This window comes from Coturnix japonica, chromosome 2 (assembly GCF_054131305.1).
Source record: "Coturnix japonica strain WE chromosome 2, WE-NBRP24, whole genome shotgun sequence".
In the NCBI taxonomy this organism is placed as follows: domain Eukaryota; kingdom Metazoa; phylum Chordata; class Aves; order Galliformes; family Phasianidae; genus Coturnix; species Coturnix japonica.
In genome coordinates, this window is record NC_140664.1 from 10,785,869 (window position 1) to 10,813,681 (window position 27,813).

Genomic DNA, 27,813 nt, shown 5'->3' on the forward strand with positions numbered 1-27,813 from the left:
GAGATCTAGTTTCAGTGACTTGCCAACCATAATGTCTTTCTGTATTTTCTTTTTAAGTAGTTCTGTTTTACAGTATTACTGTTTTTCACTCTAGGCATACCAGATGAAACCTGCAATTATTTTCTTTGATGAAATTGATGGTCTTGCACCTGTTCGGTCTAGTAAGCAAGACCAGATTCACAGGTACTATGTTTTCTGTGTCTACATGGGATCTGCTGGGAGTGGGAGGGGAGATGATGACCACTTGATATTACTCATTAATTTAACCTGGAAACTTATAACTTGGTGCTCCTGAATTTAAGATTGTTTGAGGCAACAGTTGAAACAATTCTGTGACCCAATACTACAGGTATTAAACATCTCCAGGGAGGGGGCATCCACAACCTTGCTGCGTGGATCTGTTCTAGTGTCTTACCACCCTCACAGTGAAGAGTTTTGTCTTAATATCTAAATCTACCCTCTTCCTTGTTGCTGTTAGAAAAAACATAGGATAAAATAAAATGCAACAATTTTTTTGTTTCCAGGCCAGAAAAGAAATTTTCAATATTCATACTTGTGACTGGAAACCTGAGCCGCTGGACACGTTTATAGATGAGCTTGCTACAGAATGCGTTGGTAAGACTGAAAATAAAATGGGTTAGTGAGTGTGACTAAGTTGTAAGGAATCTTAGCTTGTACCCCGCAGTACCCGAGCTGTTGTGTTCTGCTGCAGAACCAATCCACTAGGCAGCTGATGCGCCTTCGCAGCAGTCAAAATTAGCTGCTTTCATCTACGTCCTTTTTATTGTTGTTGTTGTTGTTGTCTCAGACCATTGAATGGGTTTGGGGCGTCTTCCCCCAGCTGTTTCATATGCCCTGGATAGCAGGCAGTGAGACACACAACAAATCATCCCTTCCGTGCAGTGAATTCTTGGTTAACCCACTTGTTTTTGGGGCCACAAATTCATTAAATGTGGCACCTTTGAAACCTGGACCTTGACTTGTGTTTTGCCTGAGACTGATGTAACAGTGAATTCTTTGTTTGTTTAGGGTACTGCCGTGCTGATATAAAAACATTGTGTGCTGAGGCTGCTCTCTGTGCACTCTGCCGACGCTACCCTCAGATCTACTCGAGCAGTGAGAAATTGCAACTAGATATCAATTCAATTGAAATAAAAGCAAAAGATTTTGTGATGGCTATGCAGAAGATTGTCCCTGCATCTCAGAGGGCTGTGCGTACACCAGGCCGAGCACTGTCAACTATTATGCAGCCGCTTCTAGGAAAAATACTCACGAAAATTTTACAAGCCCTACAAAGGGTATTTCCTCATGCAGAGCTTGCACTGAAAAAGAACCAGCAGCCAGGTATACTAAGAGGATCCGCTTCTTTATGATTTTGCCAGGGTTGAAATGCCAGGGGACGCATCCCTGTGCTGGGCAGTGGTTTAAAGACTGCGGTGTGAGGGTGAGGGCGAGCACCCAGACAGGGCTTCACAGCCTCCAGCACATTCAGACCGCAACCCGCTCAGCATCCTCCTGTCGTTGGATATGAAAACAGCATAGAAATCCTCCAGATTTCCGCCGTCCAGGCGGGCTGGGACTCGTGCTAGGAGAAAAAGGAGGCCGCGGGCGGAGCGAAGCCAGCCGGGCTGAGAAGGCGGGGAGCGGGGCGGCACCGTGCCCGTGGTGGGGCCGGCTCGGGCGGCGTGGGGCTGGAGAAGGTGTCGGGAAGCGGTGGCCGCGGAGGGATCCCGCCACCATGGTGGTCTTGCGCTGCACCGACGCCCGCCGCGGGCCGCCCTTCGCCATCATGGACTCCAGCTCCGAGTTCGTTTCCCTGCAGCCCACCGCGCTCAGCATCCGCCGCACCTGGAGGCGTTCGCACGGCGCCTCGACCGCCACCAGGGCTGAGAGGAGGGGGAGATTGGCTGTAAGTAGTGCGTGGCGGCGGGGCGGGGGGACGGGCGGGAACGGAGCCCCCCGTACAGAGCGAGACGGGGTCAGCGCTGGATGGAGCGCGGAGCCCTTTGGCCACCGGAGCTGTGGGGGAGCGGGCCCCGAGCGCTGTGCGAGCTCTGACCGCCTCGCTCCCTCCGCTTCCCGTCTGTCCCGAGGGGGACAGGGGAGACCTTATTGCTCTCTATAACTTCCTGAAGGGAGGTTGTAGTGAGCTGGGGGTTGGCCTCTTCTCTCGTGTAATCAGTGATAGAACTAGAGGGAATGGTTTTAAGCTGCGCCAGGGGAGATTCGGGCTGGACATTAGGAAGTATTACTTCTCGGAAAGGGTAGTCAGGCACTGGAATGCACTGCCCAGGGAGGTGGTGGAGTCACCGACCGTGGGAGTGTTCAAGAAACGTTTGGATGTGGTGCTGAGGAATATGATTTAGCCAGGAAGTATTGGATGGACTAGATGATCTTCTAGGTCATTTCCAACCTTGATGATTCTGTGACTGTGTCTCTGCTTTGAAGTAGATGTGGGCACGTTTGTAGAGAGTGCTCGCTGTTCTGTTGTCTACTTTAAAATCCCCTCTTTTTCACTTTTTCAACCATAACTGGCTGTGGAAGCCTCCGTGGTCTCAGGCTCATTGTATTGCTGTCCCTCACATGTAAAGTGAGGCAGAAGAACACATTTGGCACGTTGTCACTGTGGGGATGGGAATGAGGGAGTTTAATGTGAACATAATAGCTGCAGTGAATGTAGAATCATTATTATGAAACCAGTTGTAATGTTTTTCTTTGTTTTGTGGTGCTGTTGTATGTTTCACCAGTGAGAAGAGAGCAGCCCCGCTCTCGCTGTAAGCACCTTTCAGATATTGGAAGAGAGCAATAAGGTCTCCCCTCAGCCTCCTTTTCCCCAGACTAAACAGCCCCATTTTCTTCAGTCACTAAAGTCCTGATGTCATTTCCAGAACTGCTTGGTGTGCAAAGTCTTGGTAGCAGCTCTTGCAGTTATATCACCAAGCCATTTATCTCCAAGTTATTCAGGTTATTTTCATTATACAGGTTAAGAAGCTTATAGCAGAAAGCCTAAGGTAAACTGGAGTCTGCTGGATTTATCTTCTCCAAAGTTCTCAGGCCCAAGGAGTCCCATGGGAGGCCACGGGTGTTTACTGTTCCTCTGGGAGCCACGTATCCTTATGTTTGTAGTCTTAGTAAAACTCCCCAGGCTGAGCAAGATCACTGCGCTGTGAGCAGTGCTTGAGCTCTGTGTGCTCCACAGTTTGCTTTTTGTCTGGACAAGGTGAAAACTTGCCCTTTTGTAGACTCTTCATCTGCATGGGGGCTCAGCACAGAGCTCACAGCCTTGTAGCCTAAACACACCTGTGTCCTCTGATGGCCCTGCAGCATACAGTCAGTTCCTTTGAGATAATAGGTAACTTTTGAGAAACAGTTGTTGATAATTGCTTCCTATGGAAGGAGGAAAGGAACTTCAAAATTCCTTCATCCAGTTTCCTTCTTGTTCTGGTTTACCTACTTCTTTCTACTTGTTTTACTCCTCAAGTGTGTTTTTTCAGCTTCCTGCAGCTGACATAGAGATAGTTCTGCTCTTTTGGCAGCTGGCTGCAGTTAACCTGGTGCTTCCGTCCCTCTCACTGAACTGCAGTGCTGTCCTGGGAGAGGAGGATGGTCAGAGTTATCAGTGTACATTGGTACTGTATTGTCAGCATCCCGAATTGAGGAAAAATGAAGATAGAAGAGTCTGCACAGTTTGTCAAGTCTAGAACGACTGTTTGGCACTGAGGTTGTTACAGAGACCTCTACCACTTGCCTCACGTGGGCACTCAAACACAGCTGGGGTTCTGGTAGCAGGCCCAGATCTGTGGTCTCCAGTAGCTGCCCCCAGCACAGCAGTTGGTGTAAACACCCTGGTGTCTCCATTATCTGGTCCACACTTGTAACTCATGCAGTACCTTGTTTCAATGCTCTTATCCTGTTTGCCAACTATGTAGAACGTTTGTTGGTGCTGGCATGTGCTGATGTACACACTCATGCACTATGTGGATGTGCTCCAGGCTCCACTTGCTGGCATCGAAGATGCATGGGCCATGATGATAGATGTCCCCTTCTGTTCCTGTAAGCACTTATATATGTATGCATGAGGCACTGAGCACCTGGAGTCCTTTTTTGGCCCTCCAGTACAAGAAAGACCAGGAGATAGTCTGGAGGAGGACCACCAAGGTGATGAGGCTGGAGCATCTCTGCTGTGTGGAGAGACTAAGAGAGCTGGGCCTGCTTAGCCTGGAGGAGGCTCAAGGGTATCTTAGCAACATATATAAATACCTGGAGGGTCAGTGCAATAAAAAAGTAAAAAAATAAAAAATAAAGTAAAAAAAAAAAGTAAAAAATAAAAAAGTGCCAGGACAAGGAGACACTGGAACATCGGAGGCTTGCCTTGAACACCAGTCAGTACTTCTGTTCTACGCGGGTGCCTGAACACTGGCACAAATTGCCCAGAGAGGCTGCGATCTTGGAGATCAGCCACCTAGACATGGTAGTTGGCACCCTGCTCTGCATATCCCTGCTTGAGCAGGGGTTAGGCCACGTGGATGCAGATGGCTTCTCTCACTGGGAGCTAGAGCTAAACAAGAAGAAAGGACAGCAGTGGCGATTGGCGTCCCATGAGCCCTGTGCTGTTCTCAGCCAATGACCACTCTCCTGTCATTGTCTTGATCAAACGGTAACTGAAGTAGCTCATAGCAAAGTTTGTGCGCAGAAGTAGAAGTATCTTATTAATTTTCTTCTTCTAAATAGGTTTTGATCCTAGGATATACAGTGTCATATAGGCTAGACTGTCCCTTAGAACCAGTTCTGAAATTGAAAATGTGGATTGTTTGGTGTTTTTTTCAGTGAAGTAGTAAGTTTTTGCAAATGGCTTTGCTGGAATATTGGTGTTGTTTTTTTTTTTTAACTGTAGATATTATGTTATCCATAAGAAAAGGATGAACAGAGGAGAGCTTTTGCTGTGAAAGCTGCCCATTTTCTGATTTTTTTTATTGGGTTCAGTGTCTACCAGCCATTGGTCACCCCACGATCAAGACAGGAGAGTTAAAGAATGAACTTGTGTAAACGAGGCGGAATTTCTTTTTCAGATGAATAAATATGGTTCCAATAAATGTATTCTTATTTCCTTCTTTTCATAGAGATTTTCCCCTGGCAAAATGGAATATTTCCATGGACAGTATTTGAGACCAATAAGAAAAAATATCACTGTGCATTCAGATTCCAGCTTTGAGAAAAGTATGGAAATACTGAGTGAGAACGTAAATAGAAGACACTTTGGAAGGTATTGTATTTATATACACTTCGCCTGTGTTCAGTGTGTAGTGATAAGCAAGAGTGAAAGCACACCCAGTGAGTCTTGTAACGATAAGTCTACAGGTAAGAACGTGTAGTGCTCTCTGGGTACGTTAATGTCACTATCAGACTAATGTCACTAGCTTAAGTCCAAAGGAGAAAGTCGTCTCCTTGTCCAAAAACCACGCATCCTTTCCCAACTTTTTTGAGGTCTCTCTTCCACTTTGGTTCATGAGATATAGTTGATATTTTGAGATTTCAGGATAAGCACGTGTAGTGGAAATGCTAAGACACGGCCTGAACCAGTGGTTGAGCTCCTGGTGGAGAAGGCCTGTCCTCAACCCAGGGGAACTCAGGTGTATGTAATGCCCCTGAGTGACTGGAAGGGGTGGAGCCAGGATGTGCTCCTTCCCAGACCTCATTTAAGGGCTGGAAGTGGAGGCAAGGGTATCTCACTGGAGATTGCTTCATTCTTGAGGCCTTCCAAGGGTGAGCTCCTTCATTTCTGTGACCACAGCTGCTGCATTTGTGCTTTTATTTGCTGCAGCTAAAGAATTTGCCACCTCAGTATTACTGCTGTACTTTCCATCACATTGTAGCATTACAGCATGTTAGGAAATGTATGTTTGTATAGAACTGTGTACATATGTTACAACACAGATCTGGGATCTGAGTCCTGCGTGTAGCCTAAAGGCTTTTCTTTATGTACTGTGAAGCTCTGTATTTTAAAGGTGGAGAGGTTTCCAGTTTTAATGGGGCTGATATAGTAACTCTTCCTTCTTTATTCTGTCTTAATGTAGGCAATTGGCAAAGCCGAAATCTGACCCCAAAAAAGAAGAATATAAGGAAGGTAAGTATTTGTAACTCAACAGGATTCTCATTTGGCCTGGATTTTGAGGAGGATGGCACTTGTTCACTTTGTCTATTTCGCTTGGCCCCAGAACTTTTGGAATTTATCAGCCAAAATTAATATGTCTCAAAGACAGTGAGTTTCCTAAGAATTTTATGCAAATAGGAAGATATTCTTCCCAGACTTCCAAGGAATTAATAGAATGCAGTGTGAATTCCAGCTCTTTCTTAGACATTGAGGAATCTGATCCTTACCTCAGGTTTCTCTTTTGCATGGGGTTTCTGGAGTCTGCAGGACACAAAATAGTTGACAGTTGTTCTTGCAAGTAGATGGGATTGCTACAGTTTTATTATAAAGTAATTTAAATAGCAGTTTGGTCAGGAGATACACAAATACGCTGAAGGTTTCATTGATGTTTGTGGGTTTAACTTGGAGCCAGTGGTGAAGAAAGCAGCACTAAGTGCAGAGAAATCATTGTCTGACAACTGGAAAAATCAACTAGTTCTATTCAGTGTCTTATCAGCTATAGACTAAACTAGGGCAAGTGCCTGAAATAGAGCATTGCACATGCTGTTATTTGTATTCTGATTGTACCAGTATGTTATTTAAAAGTCTCAAACTTAGTTTTATAGTTGGCAATGACAAGTTGAAATCATAGCTGTCGTCATACTAACGCTGTGGTGTAGCTATTACCTTCCCAGTGTCCTCTGTCCAGTATTTCAGTGCAGCACAAGTAAGAAACTAGTGGAAAAGGATGCACTATGTTAAATGCTAGGCAGGCTTTTAAAGAAAATAGAAGCTGGAGTTTTCTACTATTTGGATGTATATCTTGAAACAGTTCTCATCTCCTTGAGCTTGTGTCTCCTTGTGTCATGATGTAGAAAACAGAAGTGATCCATACATACGTAGGGTAATAAAACATTTGTATAGAGTGCTGTGGTCATGACAAAAACCTCTAAAGAAAAAATCCACTACAAGTTTTCTGTTTGTTTTTTACATTTTACAAGAGCAGTGGTGAAAGAACTGGAATTGCATCTTTGCTGTCTGAGAATATCTCACATATTGACTGTATTTCAGTCCCAAGGGCGCTGAAAACCAGAGCTGATGCGATAGCTGCGAAACAAGTCCATGAAGAAAATGGGGATTTGGAGGTCCGACGAAGCTGTTAACGCTACTACAAATCACTCTGTTCTTTTTGATGCACTTATAACAAAGTAAGTGTATTTTCCTTGCTTTATTAGCAAGCCTTTGTGCTATGACACAATATTGCCTTTGGACTTGGTCATTCTAGACAGCAGAGATAGGTGTTGGATGAGGAATCTTCATGCTCTTAGCGTCTTTCATATGTGGATTTCTGTGTCTTCTGACTCAAACTGTTATCCTTACATTCTGATTTTTTCCTTAGATTTAATATACTGTTTTCAATAGCTTTCTTGGTATCAGATGTCTTCATTTCTAGTGAACTTTTAATTCTGTGCTCACAAAAGTTTACGTAACTCTCAGGTAAGATACCGAGAAAAGTTTGACAGAGCCAAAGTGAAATACTGTAGCAACTCTGTGTTTCTACCTGTGACTTTCCTCTCATTTTGAAGCTCAAATTGGCACTGTTATCTAAAAGAATTGCAAAATGTGACAGCAGCAGGGATTATTTTTCCAGCACATATAATTATGGAAAAATGAGAAACGTGGATTACAGTTACAGGAAGAATAAACAGCTCGTGTCAGTTAAGTAAAGATGACTTAATGCTACCATGCGGAGCAGCTTGAGCTCTGTTTAAAAACGACTGTATTTTCTATGTAATGGTCCTGCTATGATCTTCAGAATACTTTTCATCCTGTATTTATGCACATCTTTTTAATTGTGCTCAGCAAGAGGGAACATAAATCTGAAAACAGTGCGTGTTGGCACGTCCTCAAATGCTTGTTCTTCAATCTGTGTAAAATAAATAAACATTTGATGCCATTCTTTATTAATGTTTAAAAACTCGGCTTGGTGTCAGTGACTTCTGATTTGTGCATGCCATATTAAAATGTTGTACTGCAGATGTGTTCCATTTAATTTCTTTGCATACTTGCCTACCTTTGCTCTTACATGTCAATTTTTTGTCTTAGTACTGCAGAAGCAGTGTTGCAAAAAATGGATGACATGGAGAAGATGCGTAGACGCCATAAAAAGGGCTTGGAAGCCTTTGGGGTGTTCAACAATACTCAAGTAAATACTCATTTATTTTATAATTTTTGCATAAGTTGAATATTTTGCGTAGTAATTTAGTAGTAATTTAGCTGAAATAAGTCTCTTCCAAAGAATTTACTTCTGGTCAAGAATAACGCGTGTTTTCGAAAGCACCGTGCAATTTTGCTCTCTAATCGGAACTTACTGTCCTTTCAATATAGTTGTTCTACAGGCATCCTCTAAGAGTGGAAGAAATACCATCTGCAGAAGCTGTGAGATAATGCTGAGCTGCTAAAATACATGTCTTATAGCACAGTCTGTGAACTGACTTAAAATTCCATTTAAAACGAGATCCAGTCAAATAAACACTTGTTTCAGGACTTGAGTTTTGTCTCTAAGTCTTATTAAAAGTTCTGATTGAGGGCTGAAGACATAAAGATTATGTGATGCTTTCCATCCTGCTTGTGTAACATGGCCGTTTTTCCTTCGTTCTTTGCTCTTCTGTCTTATTGCGTTCAAGCACACTTAGAGTTGGCAAATTTAACAAAAGGCAATGTACGGTTTCCTGTGTTTCTTCTCCGGAAATGAAAGCCCTTTAAATTCAACACTGTCAAAATTGTATGCCATTAAATTACGAACGTCTACTGTACGATTGAATTATAGGTGCATAGACTATTAAGATATTTAAAATTTGCCATTGGGGTTTGGGTTTTTTGTTTAGATTTGAATTGCTTTTTGTTTCCCTCAAGTTACAGAGTGGTTGAGGTCGGGTAGGACCTCTGGAGGTCATCAGTTCCAAGCCCCCTCCTCAGGGTGGGACACCTAGGGCTGGTTGCCATGGAACACCAAACGCAAACAGAGCTGTCTGCCGTTACCTGACGCAGCATCTCTCACCTGTCTCAGCGAGTAGTTGGCGTTTTTTTGGTTTTTGCTTGTTTCTTAGTATTGTTAGGAGAGTGTTTCTTGTTTCTTAGTATTGTTAGGAGAGTGTTTCTTGTTTCTTAGTATTGTTAGGAGAGTGTTTCTTAGTATTCTTAGTATTGTTAGGAGAGTGTTTCTTGTTTCTTAGTATTGTTAGGAGAGTGTTTCTTGTTTCTTAGTATTGTTAGGAGAGTGTTTCTTGTTTCTTAGTATTGTTAGGAGAGTGTTTCTTGTTTCTTAGTATTGTTAGGAGAGTGTTTCTTGTTTCTTAGTATTGTTAGGAGAGTGTTTCTTAGTATTCTTAGTATTGTTAGGAGAGTGTTTCTTGTTTCTTAGTATTGTTAGGAGAGTGTTTCTTGTTTCTTAGTATTGTTAGGAGAGTGTTTCTTGTTTCTTAGTATTGTTAGGAGAGTGTTTCTTGTTTCTTAGTATTGTTAGGAGAGTGTTTCTTGTTTCTTAGTATTGATAGTAGAGTGTTTCTTCTTTCTTAGTATTGCTAGGAAGGGTTTTTTGTTGTTTTTTCCTCGATTTTGCCGTGTTCTTCGTTTATTAACTAATCCGGGTAAGTATTTAACCTGTACAAGTATGACCTGGTCTAGTTTAGCAATTCTTGTTCCAAATTGTAGATGCCATAGTCATGATCCTGTTATATTCTCCTGTGTGTTATTGTATTTTTGTGTGCTTATGGGATCCTCTGGTAATCTTATTCTGTAGGCAAGCAGGCTCACATATGTCAGATGTTCTGCACTTTTATGACTGATATTTGTTGTTGCTTTTCATTAGGAAAGCCTTGATATGTTTTCTCGTGAAGAGAAAGTAATTGAAGGAATTGATGAACCTGACAGTCATCAGGAGCTTGAAGGTTAGTTATCTTTCAATTTTTCTCTACTATGTTCTTGTCAAAAGCCTCGTTTTCATGGTTTTGAGCAACACAGAAAGAATTTTCAGGTAGTAAAGTAGGCTGCCAGATGTGTTTGAGAGTCTCCTCCCAAGTGTGAAGATCATCTGTGCAGAACTTGGTGTTATCTGGTTTTGTATTTAGTGGGAAGCCTATGAAGCTGCTTTTGAGGCCTGTAATAAGGAGCTTACTCAGTGTGAAATGAGATTAGTGAGGTTAAGTAGCAAAAGACCACACTAACTTGGAAATGCTGGGTAAACTTGAAGTTTTGAAGAGGAAAGTTGTGATGAAGGCAGTAAGTTAGATGATCCTTGTGGGAACTTTCTAAGTGAAAAAGAGTGCAAATGGAGCCCAAGAAAAGCTTTTCCAGTTCCCATTAGAAGCTGAGAGGAGTTCAGGGATGTTTAGTGGCAGGGAGGAAAACTATAAGTGAAGGATTCCAGATGGACAATGACTGGGCCTGGGCACAGCTAGAACTGGGCACAGCTAGAATGGGAGGTAGATTGCTATGGTTATTCTTACCATTGTAGAATATTAAAACTTTTTGTCAGGAAACACTTGATTGAAATTACAAGTGATTACTTTCTGAACTATCTGTTTTCATAGGAGTTGCATTTTAGCTAAGCATGATGACAGAATTTCATTCTTAAACAGCATGATGGCAAGTCCCCCAGTGGTTTCTGAGAACCCTGTCTGTATTGTGTGCTTCTCTGCTTGGATTAGGAATTTCTGAAATATGTTGCATTAATTTGTCTTAAGGTTTTCCAGGTCTGTTGTGTTGTTTAGGTGATGTTAACAGTAAAAGCAACAGGCATCTGTGTAGTGCATGTTGGTTTTAGGACCATTTGCAACTCTACCTAACAATTTACTATCACACTGTGGTATGCTAGTGTCATCAGAAGAAATTGAGGCTAAAGAAGATGTTTATGTTGAAGATAATCGGAAGCGTTATGGCCTCCGAAAGAGGAAAACTGTTGTGCCCTATCAAGCTCCTTTTGAAAGTAAGTTATGTTCACGGTTTCTTTGAAGAGTTTATTTCTTGCACAGAAGTAAGATTAATATCTAATTACACACCGTTCTGTTTAATGCTGTACTTTCATTCTGCAAGTAAATTCTGGTGTTGTCAAATGCATGTGTCCTGTGTGCGTTATTTCTATGCCATTTCTATTGCTGATCTTTTTCATTTGCTTTGCTGTATTGCATTTGCAGTGCTATTGCTAACTGCTATAGTATGACTTTAGAATTTCTGCTTTGTTCTTCTGGTGTTTCTTTATATGCAGTTCAGAGTTTGTATTACCATTTTTCCTTCGTTGTACTATTCTGTACAGAATAGTTGACTTCTTTCCATCTGAGAATTTTCTGATTTTAAGTTAGGGGAGTAAAGAAGAGAACTAAAAATCAAAGACTACCTAGCTGTTCTTGAAACAATAGTTATCATCCTTAGAGTTGGAAGGGACCTTTAAAGGCTAGATTGGGTTGTCCAGGGCCTGATCCAGCCTTGCCTTGGATGTCTCCAGGAATGGGACATCAACCACTGGTACACCCTGGGCAACCTTTTTCCAATGACTCACCACCATCACTGTAATTAAACAGGCTTGCTAGTCTTGTTCAAATGTCAAATCTCCTTAGAGACAGGTATTTGTTTGTTTTTCTACTGTGCACTGATAGAAAAACAAAAACAGTTGAAATTTCCTCTGGAATTAGATATGTAGATTATAGATTAGATTATATATTAGATATTAGATTATATAGTGAAACACATGACATTTTCTGAATCTTCATCTAATTTACTCTGTCAAATATTTTACTAACATTTTTCTAAATTCTTTGTTTTTTCACCAGGACCAAGGAAGCGGACTAAGAGGTCAGTGCATGGCTAGTGATAATTTCTATTTATCTGTAGTGTTTTTAGTTCTGTTGCTCTATCAGCTTTAAAGGGTTTTTCATTTTTTTTGGTGGTTACAGAGTAACCTTATGACTATCACTGGTAATCTGAGCCTTTAAAGGAAACCAGTCTTTGGATAGCAGGAGGTGGGTACTTGCTGGATGTAAAAAAACCAAACCAAACCAAATCAAACCAAAAAAAAAACCAGCACAGAGAATGCTGTTGATAGGCACATGAGGAGGGTTTTGTTCAGCACTTTTGAAAACAGATGGTCAGGAAAGGAAGTTTTTGAAGCCTAACTTACATTGGTGAAAAGGGCTTATGTTTCACAGTGTGGATAATTTCAGCTAGATGTGCATGTGTCAGGTAGATTCAGCCAGATGTATTTCTGACTGGTATTGTTTTCTGATACGTAAGCTACTCGAGAATGACCAGTGGTGGGAGGCCTTTCATAATGTTAATCCACACTGAAATAAGTGTCTCCTTGGGCTGTAATTAACTTATTTATTGACATAGAAGCAAAAAATCTTTGAAAGCAGTTAGTGTATTTTTGGGGGTTCTTTCATTTCTAAAATGAAGGTCCGTTTATCATTTCTGCATGTGGCTCTAAAGCTGTAGTCAGATTTGTGCCATGTTGGCTGTCATGGATATCCATAAATGCTTTATAAAAATAAAACAAACCCAACCCACTGTCTCAGATGAGTGTTTGGAATGACCACTTTCTATTCTTTACTTGTGGGTGTTTGAAGTGTATGACTTCAAATGAATATTAACTCTTTAGGAAATTTATTTTAATTAATAAAGTCTTCTGTGTTCACTTGCCATCATAGAAACAAATGTTTTAGCTGCATCTGAAATAAGACAGCTTTTTCTTCTTAATTGAAATCAGGTGTCTTCCAGTAAACTCTATGGAGGATGATCTGAGGGGAGTTTGCAAGAATCGAATGAAAATTGGAAAAAGTCTGGCTGATGTTGAGCCAATGCAAATTGACAGTTCGGTAAGTGGTTTTAATTCACTGCACCAGTGCTTGTAGAGGCTTATAGTGATGGGGCATCTACAGCTATGTTTTATGTCAAGCAACTTTAGAAAAAGCCCAGAGCATTTCCTGCCTGCTGATGTATCTAATCTTTAGTGACAACTTCATCCATGTTGCTAACTTGTTTAACAACGTGTGTTCTGTTGACCTGATCTTCAGGTGCGATTCGATGCCGTGGGTGGTCTTTGTGACCACATTTCATCCTTAAAGGAAATGATCGTTTTCCCAATGCTTTATCCGGAGGTGTTTGAGAAATTCAAAATTCAACCTCCAAGGTAACTGATTAAAACCATCCATTGTAAGTCAGCTGTTTTCAGGAGAATATTCAACCGAGTTATCAATGTGTTTCTTTGCTTCTTGGCAACAGTGGGGGCTTGTTTTAGTAGCAGTAAAAGATAATTTCTTTAAAATGGATGGAGTCCAGAGTAGACGTATATAGGTTTAAAACAAAAGCAGCATCTTGTCACGTATAAAGATTTCTTGTCTGGTGTTTGAAAATGAGAACGTACGTCAAAAGAGTCTTGCTATTATAAAGTTGGGTTGGGGTGTTTTCTGTTATGAGTTTTATGTACAGGTTGGCTTGATTAGCTTGTCTAATCAATTAGATTGTCTAATGAGTGTAATTTGTGATTTGTTGCTTGGAAGCCTGCTTCTCTTTCTCACCTTTTATGAATTCCTCACATATCACTTGTAATGCTTGTTATTTACAAGAATGTTGTGGTATTTGTTGTGTTTGGGATAAAGTAAGAAGCTGTTTCTTGCATAGCTAATCCTGTCAATTATGAAATCGGGTTATTACAGATTTATTAATTATCCTTATCTACTGTTAGTCATCCAAACTCAGTCATGGTATATGGACGCACGAGTTCAGACTATTTACTTTCAGTAACTTCAGAAATATTACAAAGAATGCAAAGAGAATCTTCCAGGGCCTTACTTGTAATTCACTGCAATTCTCATTCAAACAGCAGCACATTTAGTGTTTTTTTAGCTGCTGGTCATGTTCATCTGAAGTGCAAAATGAATAAAAACCATTTATTCATTTATTTATTAAGTTTTCTGTTTAGCATTAGACTTCCTCATTTTTCACCAGCAATAAGTGGTCCAGGAGACTAAATCCTGTAACCTAAAGCTTTTTAAGAGAGAAGTAAGTGTTTTAGTAGCATGTCTTGCTATCAAATCCATGCTTATGTGAAAACAAAGAGTATGCAGCTAAAGAATGAGTTGGTGATTCATCTATTAACCGCTCAATCTGGGCAGAAGTTGCTTGCTTGACCTCAGTTTGCTCTAATAACTTGTTTGTCTGCTAGCAGTTTTGGACAAGTCCTTTTGGGACAATACACTTCTCTCCTAGAGGTTTTGTGTATCTGAAGTGTCTGCATTATTCATTTGTTTGGTTGCCTTGGGAAATGTTGTAGGAACACAGAACTTTAACCTGCTAGGACCTTAACCCAACTTTAGCTATTTGTGATGTCTTATACGTGAAATGTTTTGGTTAAGAAGGAGGAGTTGTTTATTCTGGGGATGATGGTTGTAAATAGTTTCTCTTCACAATGTCTTTTTTCTTATCTGAATTGTGTTTTTATTGCAGAGGATGTCTATTCTATGGTCCTCCAGGAACTGGAAAGACTCTGGTTGCACGAGCTCTTGCCAATGAATGTAGGCAAGGGAAAAAAAGAGTGGCGTTTTTCTTGAGGAAAGGTGCGGACTGCTTAAGCAAATGGGCTGGAGAATCCGAAAGGCAACTTCGTTTATTATTTGAGCAGGTAAGATTGAAATATGCAGAATATTTTATTCCCAGTTGAAACTGTATTTTTCTGTGATTATCTTTATTAAAAGCATCCTTTTTCTGGGGATACTTTATTTGGGTTGTTGGTTTTGTTTTTTTTTTTTCCCACTGAAATGGGAATGTCAGTGTTTGCTTTTTCAATGCCTCCATAGTCGGGGAGCTTGATGAGGGGCTTGAAATGGGGAAAGATCTAAATGAGGAAAGCTTTTGAATCCAAAAAAATTCCCTCCCACCAGAACAGTCGTAGATAAGGCTGCAGGAGACCAGGTGATGGCTTTAGATCAGACAGAAACAGATGCTGTCTGAAAGCAGAGTTATTTAAATTCATAAGGTTTGCTTCCATGACCTGTAATTGAATTAAGTTCTGACTGTTCTTTATGGTGGCCAAATAGCTGTAACAGCTACTGGTATGATTTGTTCCTGTCACCTGGTCAAAGTAGGTTGACATAGACTGATGCTTTCCATTGCTTATGTGAGATCCTCCAAGTCAGTAAGTAGAGATCCCTGACTTTAGTCTAAGAGATCTAGTTTCAGTGACTTGCCAGCCATAATGTCTTTCTGTATTTTCTTTTAAAGTAGTTCTGTTCTACAGTATTACTGTTTTTCAATCTAGGCATACCAGATGAGACCAGCAATTATTTTCTTTGATGAAATTGATGGTCTTGCGCCTGTTCGGTCCACTGAGCAAGACCAGATTCACAGGTACTATGTTTTCTGTGTCTACCTGGGATCTGCTGGGAGTGGGAGGGGAGATGATGACCACTTGATATTACTCATTAATTTAACCTGGAAACTTATAATTTGGTGCTCCTGAATTTAAGATTGTTTGAGGCAACAGTTGAAAACAATTCAATGGCCCAATACTAGCAGAAGGTCTGTGTTACCTTACCTATTTTTGTCTGTCTCGAAATGAGTCCAATCTCAGCCTGTCCATACTACCTTATCTCTTAACAACCCTCTGCTAAATTATGTCCCTGAGCACCACATCCAAACAGTTTTTAAACACTTCCAGTGATGGTGACTCAATCATCTCCCTGGGGAAACTGTTCCAGTGCTTTACAACCCTTTCTGTAAAGTTTTTCCTGATATCCAACCTCATCTTACCCTGGTGCAACTTGAGGCCAAACAATTGTAACAAAATTTATTTAACCAGTGAATAAAAACTTTATCTTTCTATTAGCTCCATCGTATCAACACTTCTAGCACTCATGGACGGTTTAGATAGCAGAGGGGAGGTGGTTGTCATCGGTGCGACCAACCGCATAGATTCAATAGATCCAGCATTACGAAGACCTGGACGTTTTGACCGGGAGTTCTTCTTCGGCCTCCCGAACAAAGAGGTCAGAAAGTAAATCCAACCCTAATGCTAATGTGACAAAGTCCAATTTGATAGCAAAAAGTTGTCCAGCTTGGATGAAAGACTGATATCTGGAGACACTATTTCATACTGTGCAGAGCAAATCTGCTGCTGCAGATACATGTATGTGTATATATATATACCTACATACGATGACAGTTTCAGCAAGTAGTTCATTCAGTTTTGTTTTTGGTTTCCCTGTGACTAGTCAAGAAACACAGGATGTTGGTCATCACTGGTGTGTTTAAGAAGGAATGAAAATATGCATTGGCTATAAACTACTGTTCTCTCGTCTTGAAGGTAAAAGAAGCAGTGTACATCCTCAATAATTAATTTTTGCTTCCATAAAAATTTTTACCAAGACTGGTGATGGAACATATTCAGATCATGATTATTTTCTTTATAGAAATTGCAGCAGCTTGAAGAGTAGTGCTTGAACTACTTTACTTGCATGAACTGACAGAAAAGAATCTGAATCTATTAAAATCATAGAATGATTTGGGTTGGGAGGGATCTTTAGGATCGTCTAGTTCCAATCCCCTTACCATAGGCAGGAACACCTCCCTCTAGACCCGGCTGTTCAAAACCCCATCCAGCCTGGTATTAAACATCTCCAGGGAGGGGGCATCCACAACCTTGCTGGGTGGATCTGTTCCAGTGTCTTACCACCCTCACAGTGAAGAGTTTTGTCTTACTATCTAAATCTCCCTTCTTCCTTGTTGTTGTTGTTAGAAAAAAAAAAAAAATAGGACAAAATAAAATGCAACATTTTTTTCTGTTTCCAGGCCAGAAAAGAAATTTTTAAGATTCATACCCGTGACTGTAACCCTAAGCCGCTGGACACGTTTATAGATGAGCTTGCTACAGAATGCGTTGGTAAGACTGAAAATAAAATGGGTTAGTGAGTGTGACTAAGTTGTAAGGAATCTTAGCTTGTACCCAGCAGTACCCGAGCTGTTGTGTTCTGCTGCAGAACCAATCCACTAGGCAGCTGATGCGCCTTCGCAGCAGTCAAAATTAGCTGCTTTCATCTACGTCCTTTTTATTGTTGTTGTTGTCTCAGAACATTGAATGGGTTTGGGGCGTCTTCCCCCAGCTGTTTCATATGCCCTGGATAGCAGGCAGGGAGACACACAACAAAACATCCCTTCTGTGCAGTGAATTCTTGGTTAACCCACTTGTTTTTGGGGTCGCAAATTCATTAAATGTGGCACCTTTGAAACCTGGACCTTGACTTGTGTTTTTCCTGAGACTGATGTAACAGTGAATTCTTTGTTTGTTTAGGGTACTGCGGTGCTGATATAAAAACTTTGTGTGCTGAGGCTGCTCTCTGTGCACTCCGGCGACACTACCCCCAGATCTATTCCAGCAGTGAAAAATTGCAACTAGATATCAATTCAATTGAAATAAAAGCAAAAGATTTTGCCGTGGCTATGCAGAAGATTGTCCCTGCATCACAGAGGGCTGTGCGTACACCAGGCCGAGCACTGTCACATATTATGAAGCCGCTTCTGGGAAAAACGCTCACGAAAATTTTACAAGCCCTACAAAGGGTATTTCCTCATGCAGAGCTTGCACTGAAGAAAGACCAGCAGCCAGGTATAATAAGAGGATCCACTTCTTTATGATTTTGCCAAAGCAAAAGCTTCTGATCTGTGCAGTCCATGTACACAAACATATCAGCCATAATGGTGATAGAATTCTATTATTTTCTTGTGCACGTTTTTATTATGGGAGTAATTGGAATACAATGCATAGCATAGCATTTATTCTGGTTTCCAAAGTGAAATGTGAGGTGGAAGTGCTGAAGGCCTCGATACATAGGAGAGGACTTCACGTTCTGTACTAAAGCATTCTGTTCCTGACAGTTGCTAACACATTTAGCCATGGACATAAGGACTGAAATGTAAGGCTCATTCCAGTCCTGATTAATGGAGATCCCTGAAGAGTCACATGCTGATTTCTGGAGTATTTTCTACTAGTATTACTCCCAGTGGAGTTACAGTTTCATTGCACTGCTAAAATAGAAGCAGAAAAGGGGATTGGTAATTGCCCTGCCCTTTTGTTGCCTTCCTTCTGTTGTCTTTTCCTTCAGTGACCTTTAAGGGTCCTTTATTAGAAGATGGGTTTGTCACTGTCATGATTCAGTAGTTCTAGACCAGGGAGTCTGTGGCCACTACATCCTTCATCTCCATGCTTCCACTGTGGGAACCTGCTCCAGGAAGCAATGGCCTCGTTGGATTTTTTTTTTTTTTATAGCTATTTAAGAACTACAGAAATTGTTCCTAATTATATTTATTCTATGGGGAAAAGAATGAACCACAGAGAAACATACGTTATACGCATTATGGAACTTAAGGGAGCAGCACTGCAGAGACTTGCAGCCTCCATAGATGTGTAGTAGGATGAACTCTAGGAAATAGCAGTCAGCGTGTGATGTGAAATGAAGAGGTTTTGACACTGATTTTGAAGCTGAAGAGAAAGAGGTACAGACTACTTAGGAAAAAATAACAAGCCTCTTTTGTCTTTCAGGTGGTTTAAATCCTACCTTAAATAGTGCTACAATTGACAGACGTGATGACTCGCCCTCCATCTTTGAAGAGAATGTAACAGATAAAACAATTTACAGACCACAGCAAAAATTCCTCGATTTTAGTAGGTAAGTGTCTGTCCCAATTGCATTTAATTTATATAACTTTGAACATCTGTGTCTACTTATCACTTCATGTTTTTATTTTGTGGTTCTTTTTCTAGGAAGGCTTATTGGCAGCCTACATCCTGCAGGCCACACCTGCTATTAGTAGGAAAGACAGGCTATGGCCAGACATCCCGCCTGGCACCTGCTGTTTTGCATGCTCTGGAAATGTTTCCAGTTCATACTCTGGATATGTCAGTTTTATTTGTCAGCGTGTCATCAGCTGAAGAGACGTGTGTACAGGTACCTCTTTATTATTACTCTTTAATCTCACAATCTCATTAATTAAGTGTAAACAGTCAAATGAGTTGTAAAACGAGCAAACTTTATTGCTAGAGGCAATACTGTTTATGTCTGAAAAATCAGCTTTCTTTTTGACCTAGTCCTGAACAACAGGGGTGTTGTACGTGGCCATATTTTCCATCGCAAATTTAGCAGTAATAGTGCAACAGGAACCTGAAAGGTGCTGCTAAGAAACCTTTCTTTGTGGCAAGAAATTCTGCTTGTCTCAGTAGGATTCAGAAAGTAGTTTTCATTAGCTTCTAAGACTCTCTGCTCCCAGTAGATGGCTCTGCATCAGACCGCATATCCTGCAGTTCTGTATCCCTTGTTGTTGTTACATTTGTAAGTCAACCATTGTTTGGGTTTTTTGTTAATGGTTTTCTGTGTTTGGTTTTGTTACATATGCATATTATATGTTTTGTGCTACTGCAGTGTGTGCAATAAATGCATTAAGAATCACAACACTTACATTTGTACAGTGGTGAGGTTTTCTTAACTAGAAAAAAGAAACAGACTGTAGAGCCATTTTGCTGCTTCTTTCGGGCAGAAAATCCATTTTGTTTTTGGGAGTCACTATGTTAAAACGCTTTGATCTTTATTAGAAGCATTTGAGAGCAGTACAAGGACAGGCATGATGCATGACTGATTACTCCTTTGTCACAGAGAGCACTTCCTTTTTTGTTATGTGATGGCTGTGTCTGTAGCCATAGAATTAGAGTATCAAGTAGCCATAGAATTAGAGTATTCAGTATATCCCTGCCTTGGATGTACACTTCCCATCTTGCAGCAGGAACTCCCTGAACATCGATAACCTGAAAGAGTGCACAGAGAAACATGTCGTGTGAAAGGATGCTTGCCACGTGGTAGATGCATGACCTCCTGTATGATGTGCCACATGTAGGCAGTGGCTTGCTGGGCTTCCAGAGCATGTTGTCTGGTCTGATGAATCCTTTGCTAAGAAGTGACTGAGTTACTGAACCATTTGTTCAGACTGAAGGCTGGTCATATCATAAAAATGTACCAGAAGATAGGAATTAAAACCAGGAATCTTTTGCAGTGTCAGCCCTCATCTTTTCACCTAAGCCTTTGTTTCACAGAATCCCAGAATGGTTTGGGTTGGAAGGGACCTCAAGGATCATGTAGTTCCAACCCCCCTGCCTAGCAGGGCCACCAAACATACACCTGTTCCTTCAGACTGTACTGCAGGCTGACTTGGATATATGCCTACTCTGAACTGAGAATTGTGCAGCTGCAGTCATGTAGGAATTTAGCTAGACTAAAACAGCTTGCTGGAAGATTAGTCTTGGTTCTTCACCACCACACAGCTGAGTTGCAAGGCTCCTGAGGAGTTCTCTTATGTTTTAGCAGTTTTGGGGGGGAAAATAAAGAAAAAAACAAAAGACAGATTCAGGTTTGGTTCTGTCTGTGTAGCAATGTCTATATTAGAGCACAAGTACAAGTTTTATCCTCTTAGTGGTTCTTTGGTTAGTTTGTTTTGATGGTTTGGCTCTGTATACATGCATTTCCTAGGACAGTTTGATGGATATGGAGAGTTATTGATTACCAGCCTATTCTACATGGTTGAGGTGTCTCATCCAAGCTTTTGTTTTGCTAGGTGATCCGAGAAGCTCAGCGGACAGCACCAAGCATAATTTATATGCCAAATATCCATTTGTGGTGGGACAGCGTTGGAGCTTCACTGAAAGCTACTTTTACGTCGCTAATTCAGAACATTCCAACATTTGCTCCAGTCTTGCTGCTTGCCACATCGGATGTACGTCACGCAGATCTCCCAGATGAGGTATTTCTGTTAATGCTTCTCTTAACTCTTTATTCAGTTTCTTGTTTAAGGAACACTTGAGGCATTGGAGTACTGTGCTTTCTGAAATGTATACCGTCATGACTTAGGTCCCCTAACAAATCCCTCCAAATTTGCTTAGAATAAGAATGCTGAAAGCAAACTCAAGTGTTTTCTGAGTCAAATGACTGACCCAACATTTCCCCCCTTCTCACAAACACGTAAGGTAAATTTTCTTCAGATAGTACCTAACTGCCTTGCAGTCACTCAAATTACTTTGTCAAGATGGCTACCTCCATTGCAAGGACTGCACAAAAAGATATTTTCAGCGGGATCGTTTCGTCTGATGCTCTGCCATTGCATTGCAGGGTGGATAAACTACTAGTAATGAAATTTCATTTAGAATAAATTAAGATTGAAACACTTGTAGGAAAAAAAAAAATCCACCTCTTTCTTTGTAATGGCTAAAGATTCAAGGCTTTAAAATTGGAAGCTAAGTTCCAACTTCTTTCTAAGTAACTTTGAAGTCAGTTTTTTCTTGTATCCCCGAATAAACTTCAATAAGGAACATGCGTAACTGTAGACTCCTTCGGGTCTGCATTAAAGTGTTCCAAATAGAAATATGCTGTTTTCACTCTGATTACTTTATCTCGGTGCTCAAAGGGGACGATGGTATTACATAGGTGTGTTTGTTACGAAGTGCTTAAGTTTCCACAAAAGTTTTTATACTGGTAAATAAATTCCTTGACGGTAATATTGAAATTCTTTCCCTACCTTTTGATAGTAGAGATAGAAAAATGGGCTGTGCCTTAGAAGTGTGCAAATTGACACCAATAAAAACTTACCTCTCTTGTCTACTGAACCCTCTCCATTCCTTCTCTAGCCACCATGCAGGTTAAAATTAAAGGACAGTAAGGGAAGTCGGTACAAAGTGAGCGGTCTTAGATGTAGTGAATTTCACAGCAATTCCGGTGCATCATACAGTTTTTTTCATGCTTTAGGTACAAACGTTGTTTAACATTGAGTTTGGAGAAGTTTTCAATATCCATCATCCTAAGAAGAAAGAAAGAAGAAATTTTTTTGAGGACTTGATTTTTGATCAAGCTGCTAAACCTACCACAACAAGAAGGAGAGCAGGTTAGGATATTCTACATCTAAAACATTCCTAAGTGTAAGTTACTAGCTGTTCACTATTTGCTTGGGTGGTAATTTTCTATCAGTACTTTTGCATGTGCTTGTATTTGAGTACTTGACATTGGCTAAAATTGCCTGATTAATTGTAGCAGGGCAGACATTGGAAACACTGCCTGTAGTACCACCACCGGAACCTCAGCCTCTGACAGAGGAAGAAATGAAGCGTCTGGAGGAGCAGGAGGAAGATACCTTGCGTGAACTCCGAATTTTCTTGAGGGACGTTACTCATAGACTTGCCATTGACAGACGTTTCAGGGCCTTTACAAAGCCTGTTGACCTAGAGGAGGTAAAGTGACGTTGATCTATAACGCCATTTCATCTGTGTGTGCATTATCATTTCTCAGTGTTTGTGAGCTATGTGTAGGGAGGTTTTTCTTTGTTTTTAGGGCTGTGATCTTAGCAGTAGAATGAGAAGCAAGAAGTAACAACCTTTCCTGATTCCTTGAGGCTCTCAGCTGTCTGTTGTTTGAATACTCATTCAAAGCTCTATTTTTGTTCTAAAACATCAGACCAAAAGCGACCACAATTTGCTCTTGAAAAGACTTTTGATAAGGCATGCTGTAGCTCTGGAAAACATAGAGGGATCTCTCGTCATAATCACAAACTTTGTTTGTAGGAGTATTTTAGTAAGGCCTAAAGCACTTTTGTGGACTGCCCATTGTTTCTGTGGGAACAGGAGTAGAAGCAGCAGTTTGTAAAATAAATGTTGAGATTCTATTCTCTGTTTCCTCTGGGGATACTCAGTATGAGATCATCCATAAGTGTTGCGTGGTTTCTTCTTTCTCCCATGTACTTCTTAGGTCTTTTCTCCTTTAATATACTGAGTTGTGAATAATCTAAACAAATATAGATGCCCTCATCTCAGCTAGTCATTAGGCTCCTCTTACAGTCTGAGTAAAACAGTCTGCACCTCCGGGTCTCATTCTGAAGTAGATGCCCAGCATTGACACTTCAAAGGTGCAATTCATGCAGCCTTTCTCTCATTGCCAGCAACAAAGAGAATGTTGGGTGACTTCCTTAAACGTCTTTGTTGTGATTTTTCTGAGGCAAAGTGAAATGAATCCACCGTGGCTGTCTGTTTTGTACTATTGATGTGCTTCTGACGTCCACGTTTCTTTTTCTTTATTCCCCTTCTAGCACGTTGCAAAGAGCCCTTCCATTTCCCAGCAGTTTAGTGCTTAATTTCAGTATCTCCTGATGTCACCAATATTTGGGGCTTTTAAGAAGGCACTTTAAGTTTTTAAAATAAAGAATTTTGGTAGATGACGCGAGTCCAATAAACCCTCTGAACGCTTCTGTTTCATTTGTAGGTACCTGACTATGTCACAATTATTAAACACCCAATGGATCTTTCAACAGTTTTATCTAAGATTGACTCGCACCAATACCTGACTGCGGCAGATTTTCTGAAAGATATTGATCTCATCTGCAGTAACGCTTTAGAATACAACCCGGATAAAGACCCTGTAGGTGAGTTAGCACTTTTGATCTTTGTGAAATGCACAGATGGATAAATGGTGTGTGTGGGCCTTGCATCGGATCCTTTTCAACATCCACGGACAGCACTGCTTGCTGGTCTGTAAATCTTGTAGCGCTCAACTACTTGGATGTGGAATGTAAATGTTACTGTAAATCAATTAACTAGTGTTTTTGCTTTGAAAATTAACTTTCATATTGTTACGCTAAAAATATTCCCTGAGATACCCTTTCAGAAACTACCAATGCAGAGCAACGTTCTTCTGTGTGATCAAAGAGTTTCACTGCCTGGTAGAAAATACTAAATCCTGCCTGTAAAATTGCAGATCGTCTCATTAGGCACAGAGCCTGTAGTTTGAAAGACACTGCGCATTCCATTGTGAAGGAAGAAATAGATGAAGACTTTGAACAACTTTGTGAAGAAATTAAAGAATCTCGTAAGAAAAGAGGTAGGTGTTTTGAGGCTCGGGATTTTAAGTCTTGTCTCTGTATTTGGAACTGAAATTGCAAGATAAACTTCTTTGCTTTCTGTTCTTTATTGCAAGGTTGCAGCTCTTCACGGTATGCTCCAGCTTTCTACACAGTGATGCCAAAGGAAAACTGTGCTTCTGGATATAAGGAAACAGATGCAGAGTGCAATGAGAAAACAAAGATGCCAGTGGCACCTGTGGATGCCAGTACACCAATATCCAATGGCAAGTTGCAATTTATTCAGACTTCCTGGGTGAACCTGCTAATGTCATTGATGTCTCCTGTGTTATTGTGACATAAAAAGCCAGGCATCAGAGAAACTGGCCATGCCGGTGGTTTAATGTTTGTGAATTTACTTCAAAAACTGAATAAATTCAGAGGTCGTCCATTCAGTTTGGTTATGAATTCAGGTTCAAGTAAGAAGTTGTTTCACCAGCCTAAAACACCGGTCTTGATGGCTCAAGTGACGCTGAATGGCTCCTAATTTGCTAACTCTTGGTATCATGATTTCTGAATACTCAGCTACTTCTCAGTTATATGAAAGGGCATCTTCCCCTTCTCTTCCCTTCTGTCCCCAGAATGCTAAAATATTTGCTATCTCTTTACTGCTATTTCCAACTAAAGGCTGAAAGTGAATGAAAACCGATTAACTATAAAAATAGAGATGAAAATGGAACAGTCATTATTTCTTCCTGCTCCTTTGAGTAGGGCATGAAGAGGCTTTGGCTTCTTTCCATTGAAACACATGACATGTTGTAAAGATTCCTTGTCTCATGGGTGAGTGAGAATCTTGGCCACTGACTTCATTCATGCTTTGTGCAATCTTGTGTAAATACAAAGCACGGTGAGCTCTTCTGTTGGGCAAAACCACAAAGTTTGTTTTTAACAAGGTTAGCAGAATCAGAAAGCGTATGAGGTGTAAGTCTTTACAGGCTGTTTTTTTCCTCCTAGAAATGTTGCCTTTAAGTTGTCTCTTTAATTAAGCTCTTCTCAATATGTGTTTAGGTTTTGAAGACTACAGCTCGTTGGCAGGTTTAAAAGCTTTCTGGCTGTTCATCTAAGTTATTAATGTCATAAGATAGTAAATGTCTTACCTGGCTTTGTAGAAATAATCATCTACCTGTAACACCTTGAATATGACTATTTTGTGAATGAGATTATGCCTTACTTTTTAATCTTTAATAGCAAATGGACTCTGTTAACTTTAAATCTTTTCTGAACATATGTAGGGAGAAGGACAACTGTGCTTCAATTCTTCTGATTGTTTTCTTTGTAAAGTAAAATGAAGATGATGGATTTTGAATGAATTCTTCTGGTAATCTTTTGCTTTACTTTTCCTGCTGTTTCTTTGTAGATGCATCAAAAAGGAAGCGCAGAAGAGACAAATGCTCTTCGTCCATTGGAGCAAAGAGAAGAAGGAGTTCTGAGTCCAGCAAAGAGAATAAAATTCCCGGCGATGACCTAAATGAGACTGATGGAGAAGATTTGCTGGCAAGCTACATTTCTACCACAGATCAGACTGAATTTGAATCCTCACAGGATTCTGCTTGGGAAGAAAGTGAAACTGTTCTTCAGGATCGGCAGGCAAACAGCAATGAGAATAAAGCTGGATCAGAAAAGGAGAGGGCGCTTCTTGATGTGGAGATGATTGCTGATGAAAAGGAGAGTGTCGGGCTGCCTGAACTCACAGACCTGAGAAAGGAAAGTGACGTTTCTGCTGGCCAAAAACCAGACGGCTCTGGAGAGAAAGAGGCAAATGGTACGTGAAATGTGCAACAGGACACTTAGTTCTGTATTCCATCTGAGGAGGATTATATTATTTATTAGCTTCAGCCTTTGAATTCATTCTATTATTTGTGTTACGTCTCTTAAGAATCAGCAGTACCTTCAGTAGTGATGTAGCCCATGTGATTACATAAGCCAAGCTCCAATTTTTCTGTAGCTTCTCTTTTTTGTTGTTGTTCTGATGTCTTTCTAATGTTACCTACCTGTAAAACAGCATCCATTGACATTCTTTTGCTGTATGGGGAACTTTCCAATAATGAGCAGTGTAAGATAAGAAAACTGCACTTCAAGATGTGTGGATCCAGAGTAGCACATGGAGTAGAAGACTCACGTCCTAATGTTTGCAGTGTAAGATGTTTCCGAACCTGAATTCTTTTTGAAGTAGCATCAAGTGTTGATGCTCAACTTGGTGACGACTGTCTCTTTTCCTTCTTTTATCCTTCTATATTCTCTAGTGCTCTTTCTCAGTGTTCCTCATTTTTGCAGAGGACTGACTTTAGCTGGAAAGAAGGTAGAGGCCAAATGTTGCTCAGTGAAGGAACTGTAACAGTGTTATGTCTATATATGTTGAGGGCAATTGAACCCCAATACAGGACCCTTCATGGACACTGTGTTCCAGATGAACAGAAAACCTGACAGGGATTTATGTCATTCCAGATCCTTCGGTACTTCGCATGACTCGTGAAAGACGTTCTCAGGCAGAACTGCGGCAGAAGGTGATGGGCATTGTGACCGAGTCACCTTCTGTATTGCTAGTGGATTGCTATGAGCTCCAAGTATGCCTGATTTCAACTTCTTAAGTTCTCAGATATGAGATATTTTTGCTCTATGTACAATTATGAAATAAGGCCCATTAAAACAGTTAATGGCAGGGACATACAGAATGTGAAATAATTCAACCTATAATGGACTGTGATTGTGTTTCCACGCCTACAGCTGCTGTAGATTACTGTAGGCTGCTGTTTGTACTTTGGTAAATGCTGTCTTAAGAGACAGCCTCTCTGCCTCACTGTTAAAATTCGGCCAACCCTTTTACCTTAAAACAACCCACTGACGACCTGTTAGTACTGTCACTTAGAAGCTTAGCAGTAATGTTTATAAAATCAAAAGAGCCAAGGATCTCTTGCTATTCTAAACCTGTATTTTTTCCTTTTTTTCCTCAGAAACTGATGAATATGGTTGTTGAGCTAACAAAGAAAGCTGATATATTTTATTTGGAAAAAGTATATGCTACAATTTCTCAGTGTATTTATCAACATCGGGAAGATTATGACAAAACTGGATTACTGAAGGTAATTTTTGTCTTACAGCATGTTCCATCACAGTTAAGTAGTATATATGCATTCTGGATATCATTCTTCTTTAGTGTTACTCTTTACTGCTTTGTTGTCTGTGCAAAGACAACGACCAAAGTAAGACTTTTCATTTCAGTCTGGAAGGCATTTATCCATATTGCAAAACCATTGTTAGATCTGGCATCATTGTTGGCGGTTTCAGCAGGAAAAAGCTTGAAGACAATGAGTCACCCACGCAGCCCTTTCCAAGCAGTTAACCTTAATCTGTCAGTAGTTTCTCTTGAGAGCTCACATAGGGCTGGGGGGCTACGAAGGGGTGCTTTTCTAAGTGTTCTGCTTCCTCTTTCCCCCCCCGCAGGCAGGCAGATACTTGGTAGACATTCCATCCTTAAGACCAATTAAAGTATGAAATGTAATGAGAGATTCTAGTGAGACTAGAGAAAAGTCTCTCCAGTTTGGATGCATGAGGAAGCTAAAGGGGATAACAAGGCACTGTGAGGGAGGTAGAACACTGTTTGTTAACTATGACCGACGATTAGATGTCATTATGAATTCTTTATTCATTTTGTGGAAAAGTAGAAAGTGTTTATCAGTTTTATTTCTGCTGACTAATAGTATTTTTTCTATTTTTTT

At 40.6% G+C, this 27,813-nt stretch overlaps 1 protein-coding gene across 1 annotated transcript; it reads left to right on the forward strand.

Annotated features, from left to right (window-relative positions):
- Window positions 1-1,656: 1,656 nt before the first annotated feature.
- On the forward strand, window positions 1,657-27,566 carry LOC107306782 (ATPase family AAA domain-containing protein 2-like). Its single transcript, XM_085539337.1, is given in 28 exon segments — window positions 1,657-1,909; window positions 5,121-5,263; window positions 6,075-6,259; window positions 7,202-7,338; window positions 8,237-8,336; window positions 10,002-10,080; window positions 11,007-11,117; window positions 11,959-11,980; window positions 12,891-12,999; window positions 13,198-13,313; window positions 14,630-14,804; window positions 15,441-15,529; window positions 16,008-16,167; window positions 16,970-17,060; window positions 17,469-17,783; window positions 18,717-18,843; window positions 18,939-19,122; window positions 20,777-20,962; window positions 21,961-22,096; window positions 22,243-22,439; window positions 23,464-23,623; window positions 23,956-24,078; window positions 24,175-24,324; window positions 25,455-25,859; window positions 26,543-26,661; window positions 27,049-27,307; window positions 27,310-27,402; window positions 27,405-27,566. Coding segments are annotated over 25 exon segments (3,642 nt in total). The 5' UTR covers window positions 1,657-1,909; window positions 5,121-5,263; window positions 6,075-6,259; window positions 7,202-7,252; the 3' UTR covers window positions 27,455-27,566.
- The last annotated feature ends 247 nt before the right edge of the window (window positions 27,567-27,813 follow it).